We start from the raw sequence: 9355 nt of genomic DNA, 5'->3' as shown, positions 1-9355 counted from the left end.
TAATTTAAATATTATTTTATAAAAAAAATTATTAGTATCTATTGTGAATAAAAAATTATAATCGTTGTAAATTCAAATTGATATTTAATCTTAACTACTAAGAATTTAATCTCTAATTTACCATTTTAAATATTAATTTAGATACCAAATCTTTAATAGTTAATATTAGAAATCAATTTAAATTATAATTTATAAATTAATTATAATTTTTTATTTATAGTAAAAATGATTTTAAATATCAACAACTTTTAGTTTATAATTTTTTTCACAAAAACTAATTGCTATTTAATGATTTTAATAAAACCCTAAAGACAACAATATCTAGAATAAAAAATTTACACCCAATAATGATATATAATAATATAGAGTAGTCACCAATAATATTGTTGATGACTTTAATATGTAGTATAATAATGATGATATTTTAATATATTAAATAAAAAAATCAAAGTATTTGAATATTTTATTATAATTTGACAAAATAATTACCATATCTTATATGATCATATGTTAGTTGCTAAACCGTCTTTAAATAAATAATTTTTTTATACTTTTAACGTATATTATGATTAAGAATTTTATGAATTACTTATTAATATTTAATACTGTTGATATTATAAATGAAATTAATTTTATATATATAACTAATAATTGTAAAAAAAGTACAGGTATCCAAATGTGCAACTATTTTTAAGGAATCTTCTGAATTTTTAGGCAAGAATATGAAAAAGAAAAACTATATTTTAAGGAATATAATATTCTTTCATATTTTTTCAAACTGACTTGTGTTAGTGTACTTATATCACTTTACTTTAATAATTAAATATCTCGAGGTTTTGAAAGTTAATATGAAGAAAATGACATTTTCTTCATTACCATTGTAATACACTATGTGTCCTGAATTACCAATAAACAATTGCAAATTTCATTCTAAAATATAGAAAGTAAATAATCTATCAATTGTGAGTTCTTTTCCATTCAAAATTGATTTACCATTTCATTATTTAGAAAAAAGAAAAGTACAAATAGTAGAGTTTTTTATTTAAACTAGCAGTTCTTAAAAAAAATTCTTTTAAGTGAAATGAAAATTAATATAAAATTGCATAAATTTGAAAAAAAATAAACAATAAATTCTAATGAAACAATTAGATTTTAAGAAAAGGTTTTCATCTTCATGTTGAAATGAATTTGGTTACTTTCTGAATAAATTGAAAAAGAAAAATCATATGTATTTTGAGTTTTTCTTTGCATAAATAAATCTTCGAAAAGAAATGCCCGAAATTTATGGAGATATTTATCTTTTAGCGGTTGTAATTTTCTATTTTTTTATAAATTCTATGCTTAACTTCATAATAACTTTTTCTTAATATTTCTATAATTTTATCCAAATAAAAATGTTATTCTTTTTCTTCTGTATATTTACTTTACTTTTATCCAGATTGAAGAGGGAAATTGAGATAAATGATCCTTGATTAATATTTTTATTAACTTTTATAAAGACTGACCCAAAATTAATTCTAACACTATTTTTTATTTTATTAATTCAGTTTCTAATTAAAAATAATATAAAATACGTGAAATTTTACTTTATCATGGGCAGCCCACAGTTTTGCAACTGATGAACAGAAACCTGTTGGCTGTCAGAGCCAAAGTTAGTGTCAGTTTTACCTTGCCTCCACGTTATCTGATCACACCAAGAAACATTCAAATTTAACTTTTGCATTCAAGTCCCTTCACTTTGCACTTTTCCTCTTTCACGCTGTTCATCAATAAAAATTTAATTTTGTATATCTAAAAGACGTTTTAGATACAAAGGAACCTTAATTTGTATAAAATGGTTACTTCTGAAAAAAATATCCAATAACTGAGTATATTTTTAAATGTTTTTATTCACAAAATATTTATAGAAGAAAAAATCTAATTTGCTTATTACTTATTTCTTTATAATTAAGTTAAAATTAATTTATATATAAGTTTAAAATAAAATTTAAATCAATTATACTTTTTGTGAACACTTTCACTTCTAAAAAAGTTATACAATAATACATATTTTCATATAATTATTTCACAATTCTTTTACCATTTTAATTTTTTAGTCAAATAAATTTTAATTGTGTTCCTAAAATTACTAAAACATCAACTAGATATCATTAAAATAATATTCCTAGACATTATTAAAATATAATATATTTAAGAATAGAATTACGTACAAAATATCAACTCGTGTTTTTAAAATTAAAATTAGTACAAATTTAAATTAAATTAGGTAAAAGTTAAACAAAACCAGATAAATTAAAAAGAATACAAAATAACTTATCTATTTCATTTAAAAAAAATCTAATTTTTTCCTTAAAAACTTACAGAAATCTTAAATATGAAACACGTTTTTTTTCTTTTTTTACATGTATGGTGAAAAGACTAAAATGTCTTGCAGTAATAACGGAAAAGCAGGGGTCAGCAACGAAAATACGTAAAGAAAAAACCCCAATCAGAAAATAACGAAACCATGTCATCTTCCAACTCTGCCCTTTCCATGACTCTCCTATATAAACATTGTTTGAGTAAAGTAAGGTTTGCAAAACCAGAGGGTCTATCCCTTCTCTCTTCGAGAAATCCCAACACTAAACCGTTTCTTTGCTTCTCTCTCTACATTCACTTTCTCACTCTAAAATGGCGGCAGCTTCTAGAAAATCAAGCGGTCCAGTCCTCCGAACCCTCTCGCCAGTCGGAAGATTTCGCAGTTCCCGGCCACCGTCAGCGTCTTATTCTTCCACCGCCTTAGCCTCTCCAACCTCAACCCTCTCCACACGCTCCACCACCTTCTTCCACCGCTCCAGGTCTCCCACACGTGTCAATTTTTGCGGTTCTTCCGCTTCTGCCCGTTTCGGTTCAATCTCCCCGAACCGTTCCATTTCGGTCGCCGCCACCAGCGCTGGCGAGGTGGTCAAACGGCAGAGCCACCACCAGAAGCGGACCTGCATGTGCTCGCCGTCGACGCATCCTGGCTCGTTCCGGTGCAGCCTCCACAAGAACTTCGGCTCTCGCCCGGCGCCACCGCAGTATGCGCCGAATCGGTTCAACGTGCGGCGGTCGGCGATGACGAACTCGCTCGTGAAAAACCGCGGCGCGGAAGGCGACCTCGTTAAGAGAGCCTTGGCGTCCCTGATCCGGCCATCGTCGCATCAGCAGCGCCGCCGCGGTGACTTCCGGCGACAACCGAGCAGGCTGTCTCTGATGTCCAAAGCGGAAGAACATTCGTGAAGGTCTTCAATTTTGTCAACTCTCTGATTCGCCGCAACAGATTCAGATTTGGCGGCTTGGTCAAACGGTTGGGAACGGATTAAGTTTTTTTGTTACTTCTACATCCGATATCCATAAGATCGTTGTTTGTGCGTGTACATAATCTGGAATTAGAATATACCAAAGTAATAAATCTAAAATAGAACACGAATGATATATTAGTCAGTGGCTGCCATTAATGGCTATGCTTCAAGTTCTGATCCTAATTTCAACAAAACAATTTTGTTTATGATCGTCACTCAGTAGTTAAACACCTCTAAATCATATCTACTATTCCTCTGTCTAACTCTAAATTCTAAATTATATCTACTATTCCTCATTCTGACTCTAAATTCGATGTTTTCACCAAGTTCAACAATAACGTCACAAACAACAAAAACCGGGAATAATAGTGATAAATAAAAAAGCCTTAAATGTATATTTGAGTCGTTTTTTTTTTTTTTTTAATTTGGTCATTATTTTAGTTTAGTGTTTAATTAAAATTTAACTTTTGTTAATTTGATCTTTTCTGCGAACTGCGTTTAAACGGTTAGCAGTCACATGCCTTTTTCTGTTTTTCTTTTCTTTTTTAATTTTTTTATTGTTTTTAAATTTAAATTTTAAAAAGTTGTATATGTAATCAAATCACTGTTGTATCACATGATGTTAGTATATGTTAGTTTGTAATTATTTTCCGTTATATATATTCGTTATTCTTATTCGATTAGTCATAATTTTAATTAAAATCGAATAATTTTATTCTTTTTGAGATTAAATTTATTTATTTATAAATATTATATTAATAATATTTTTATTTATTATTTTTGAAATTCAATTAAAAATTATTAAATTTAATTATAAATTAAATATAATTCTTAGATTTAATTTATTAAATCTAATATTTTATTTAAAATATTATTAAAATATAAACAATTAAATGTTTAGAAAAATATACTAACATTTCTAAAATTGAAATTTGAATCTAAAGCAATTAATAACTTTTATTATGTTTTAGATATTTAAACCTAAAATATTTTATATTTAATTTTAAATTTTTAAATATTAGTATTTTAGAATATAATTATTAGAAAACATTTACTAATTATATTTAAATCTAATAATTTATAATTAAATTAAAAAATAATTAATAAAAATATCAACTTTATAAAAAATATTAATTCTTTATAAAAAAAGTTAGATGTCCATTTCAAAAGAATAAAATAACTTATTTTTTGGCAAACAAATTTAAGAATATAGGAACATAATTGAACTAAAATAATGAATATATGAACTAAATTAAATAAAAGGAAATAATACACCCACAAAATGACATTGACACTTGGTAACTTGATACATGAATAATTAAAAAAGTTAATTTAAAAAAATAAAAAAATTAGGAGTTGACACATGGCATACACGAATCACAAACGTTAACTATTTAAATACCGTTAGCAAAAAGACCAAATTGACCAAAATTAAGATCTAATTTAATATTAAACCAAAATGAGGACCAAATTGAACGAAAATGATGAAAATAAGAATCAAATGTATATTTAAGCCAATAAAAAATGATGACATAAAATAAGTTAATACTTAACAAAGACAAGTGAAAAGATGACGATTATAAATGATCGACTCTTTTGTTATTCTTTTCAGCTTGGTATTTAGCTTCATTTTAGTTTTAGTGGTTGTGATAATTATGTACTAACTTTTAAACTTGAGCTTTATCTTAGTACCACTTAAAAGAATTCACTTAAAATTTAAGAATTTGTCAACGGGCTTATCGAAGATTTGACATGAATACTCTTACAATATTACATCATGTGTTATGTAAATCACTTAAAATTTTGTTCTTTTTTATACAATGATTTTAATCACTATAAACTTTATAAACTTTTTAATGTCTCTACTATCTTTCATATCAAATTCTTTGTCTTCAATTTGGTCTTTACTTTTATAATTTCAAACTTACTTTTATTGGCGATTAGAATATTATCAACATATGTGAAGTGATTTTTCCCTACAAATTTGAGATAACTATAATTGTTATATTTATTTTTTATGATTGTTCTACTAAAGTGAATCCATCTCCTTTTTCATAGTATTTTGAATTTTCTCCTTGTTGGTTATATTGAACAATATGCTTGTAGGCTCATCATCGTAATCATAAAAAAAACCATTATTTGTTGAAACATAATGATCTGTCCGGTTGACTCTTTGTTTAATGAAATCAACCTGTTAACTTTGTTTTCAATTGATTGAAAATACATGTTCCAGAAGTAATAGTATACTGAGTTATTGATCATTCTGATTCAATCAAAAGTGTTTATATAAGTTTAAAAGGAACTAAAATTTTTGAAAAGGCCAATTCAACCTCCTTCCTGACTAATTAATTACTTCTTTCATTACTTACATCCCAACCAACCTTCTACATATCTGCATTGACAGATCTCACTCTACTTCCATCAATTCCCTCATCCTCTTCAACCTCAATCTTCATCTCTATTTCAAAATCTACACACAACAACACTCCACCTTAGCTTCACCCAAATTATTCTAACCTCCAATTTAAATTTTCACAAATAAAAAAAGTGTCATAAGGCCAAATTGTATAAGTTTGGTCAAATCTAAATAGACCACAAGTGAACAAATAGCTTGTAAACTAAAAAACTACGTTTTTAGCTTCAATCACTTCATCATTAAGATTTTCCTTGTAATAATTTGAAATAAATAGCCCATGTCATTTTCTAGACAATTGGATTCCATCTTCCAAGTTGTGATTTGATTAAAAACAATAACAGTGTAGTGTTTCTCTACTAGCTTCAACCCTATGATTGATTTGATTAAAAGCATTAACAATGTAGTGTTTCCATAGTGGCTTCAACCCTATGAAGAGAGCAACATCTAGGAGGGTAAAGGAAACATATCCACAAGAAAGTTTGATTCAATGGATGCAAAACTATAACTAACATCGATATATTAAAAGAGATATCGAATCTATTGAGTTGAATGAGATTAAAGATTTCAATGTTGCTTAACTCTTAAACAACTTCTAGTAGTAGTTAGTTCTTAGTAGTGAGACCAATATAATAAAACTTAGAGGTTGTATATCCACAAAGTTATCCTAATTTATTAATTATTAATTAAATTTGAGAAAAAATTGAAACAAATTGAGATATTTTTAAATGATTTAGATAAATGTGAATAAAAATAACTTGTTGGCACATAGATCCATTGATCAAAGTGGGAGTCATAATTTTGAATTAAAAGAACAAAAATCGAATAGTTGAGAAAGGGACAAAAGGGCTTTAAGCTTAACAAAATTATAAAAGTCAAAGATGAAACTACTTTTAAAGAAAATCTACGATGAAGTTGCTTTAATTGAGGTACAAGTTATTATAAAGAATGTGGGAAGATGCTGAAAATATACTCCTTCTCAGACAAGTGTCTTCTCATAAACCACTTGTGAGTCTTTGACTTCAATGAAATATTTTCACTGCAAAGAACAGACACAATAGGCAAATAAATAAGAATCTAATGTGAAATTTAGGGTGGAAAAATATTCATATAATACTAATAATTTTGTTCCGTCGTTGAAAATTCTAATGAAAAACTCAGTTTGATGATCTGTTAACCAAAATATATATATATATATATATATCAAGTTATTAAGTTTATTTTCTTTATAACTTAAATTAAATTTAAAATTCTTCATCAATTTTAATATTTTCAATTAAGTTTTTATTATTATTATTTATTTATTGGATATTAAAAAAAGTGTAGTGTATAATTAAGTTTCATTAAATAATGTAACTATTATCTTGTTTTTTTGTCTTCATGTATAAAAAATTGTGATGTTATGTAATTAATAAAACAATACTTATTATATAAAATCACAAAAATCTTAACTTTTTTTAACACGTGAAAATGGGATAAGATAAAAGTGACGACAATTATTTAAAGAAAACATTAAACGATACTCAATGATCGAAAAATATGAAACTTTTAAGTACTCGATAGATAACAATTTAATGAAAATTCAATTAAGAATATACAAATTTACAAGAGACTTGAAACTTAATTAAACTTTTCTCTCTTTAGTGTTACATCTTTATATATATATATATATATATATATATATTTATATTTGTTTTTGTTTTTATGTTGCTCTTTTCAATTCTAATTTTAAAATTTTAAGTATTACATCCTTATAAGTTTAGATTAATTCCTTTTTTTTTATGTTGCCCTTTCAGTTCTAATTTTAAAATGTCAAGTTGGAAGTTTAATCCATGTTCAAAATAAACTTTCACTTTTTAAATCGTTACTTCATTTTCTTAATGATTTAACCATTATCTAGTTTTACTTATATATGTTAAATTTTTAAAACCAGATCTTTGAAAATAAGCATAAGAACCTCTCTCTTTTTTATGTTGGTGGCCAAACTTAAATTTATTATTTTTGAATAAGATTATTAATCAGTATTGCACTTTCATCCATTTAAATAAAAAACCACGAGATTGTTAGCCTAAATAATTACAAAAAAAAAATTATAATTGATATTTATTTAAAGTTTAAGTAAGTTAATATATTTATTCTGTGCGTAAAACAACTACATATGTAAATACTAACCCTTAAACACGATAGAATTTAATCTAATATACTATTAGGTTAAAGAATCTAAGTTTAGGCATTACAATTTCATTGATTTGTCAGTTTTTTATTTGTACGTTACTCCAACGTATAGATTTTTTTTTATATATAGTTTATTAGCATCCATTATTAGGAAGATATATGAACTCAACCACACATGTTACTAAAAGTGTCAATATCGATAGTGAAGTTCTTGAACAATGTTACTAAAAGTTTGAACAACATTAGCAAGTGTGAATAGGTGAGTTGACACTTTCACGTTCTCTGCAAATTGAAAAGGTTGTTTTGTGACCATACCATTTGCAATGTCTCAATTCTGTGGGATGTTTCTGATTTCAATCAAAAGGTGGTGCTGTTTTTGCTGTCATATTCAGCCCATTGTTTGCATACAATACAGAGAATACTCAACGTGGGTAAGTGATTAATTATAAAGTTAGATGGAAAATATTTTTAAAACTGTTATCATTATAAAATGCCATGAGTTATCACTATTTATTTACGTAATTTTTTTATTTGATAAACAATATTTTCTGACATAGAATAAGAGATAATATAAGAAAATTGGAGTTCTGGTTGAAAGCGGTTAATGTTGATAATAGGTATGTGAGTTGGCAATGAGTCTAAAGGAAGACATTGTTGTCCTTTAGTGGAGAAACATGTTTTGGTGATATGGTTTTGTTGATTCTATGTGCATGCATGCATCATTATCTCATTAGAGAGGGAACCTAATTACAACATATGTATCAATTATTTTACTTTCAATAATTTATTATAGGTTACTTTTTTGTCACTTTGAGACCAATATGGAAAAATTATTATAGAAATCAGATTGTAGTTTGATTTTTTTTTTCAAAAAAAAAAAAATATGATTAATTCACTGGAAAATGGAGTTATAAAGATTTCAATTATAATGACTATCACACATGTGTTATGTAATAAAAGGTTACAATAGGTTATACTTTATTTTGTAAAATTAAATTAAATTTAAAATTTATATTTTAACATGATATCAGAGTTATAAATTAAAATTTAATTGTGTAAAGTTTGTTTATTAAATCTATTATTTTACTTGTTATTAAATCAAATTTATCCATTAATATTTAGTTTTATACGAGATTTTGTAAGATAGAGTTAGATTTAAAATTAAATTTTGGTTAATAGAAAATATATATGTTCATTTAAATCTTAAGTATGGGATAAATAAAATTTATGAAAAAAGGTTGAGCTTTGTAGTACGGTGAGAATCAAATTTTGGTCGGATGATAAACATTAATGTAAAATTATAAAGTTATTTTTTTTTTCTAAGTGAAATGGAAGGGAAACTTTGTTGGAATGCACAAATTTGATTGAAGTAGAAGTTGTGAAAGATATGGAGATTGCAAACCTCTATGCAAACCACTACAAATGAAGAACATAGTCTTCACGT

At 26.0% G+C, this 9355-nt stretch overlaps 1 protein-coding gene across 1 annotated transcript; it reads left to right on the top strand.

The window, feature by feature from the left end:
- Positions 1 to 2587: 2587 nt before the first annotated feature.
- LOC114162518 (uncharacterized) lies at positions 2588 to 3538 on the top strand. Its single transcript, XM_028046438.2, has one exon. It carries the CDS (start codon positions 2671 to 2673, stop codon positions 3259 to 3261), a length of 591 nt encoding a protein of 196 aa, XP_027902239.2. The 5' UTR covers positions 2588 to 2670; the 3' UTR covers positions 3262 to 3538.
- Positions 3539 to 9355: the final 5817 nt, after the last annotated feature.

Source organism: Vigna unguiculata, chromosome 9 (genome assembly GCF_037176805.1).
Source record: "Vigna unguiculata cultivar grain cowpea cultivar isolate G323 ecotype 2 chromosome 9, ASM3717680v1, whole genome shotgun sequence".
Classification (NCBI taxonomy): domain Eukaryota; kingdom Viridiplantae; phylum Streptophyta; class Magnoliopsida; order Fabales; family Fabaceae; genus Vigna; species Vigna unguiculata.
The sequence above is the reverse complement of the archived record's forward strand: the minus strand, read 5'-3'. Positions and strand labels throughout refer to the sequence as shown.

Coding starts and splice junctions, on each gene's coding strand:
- LOC114162518 (XM_028046438.2), top strand. CDS start 2,671: ATGGCGGCAGCTTCTAGAAAATCAAGCGGTCCAGTCCTCCGAACCCTC.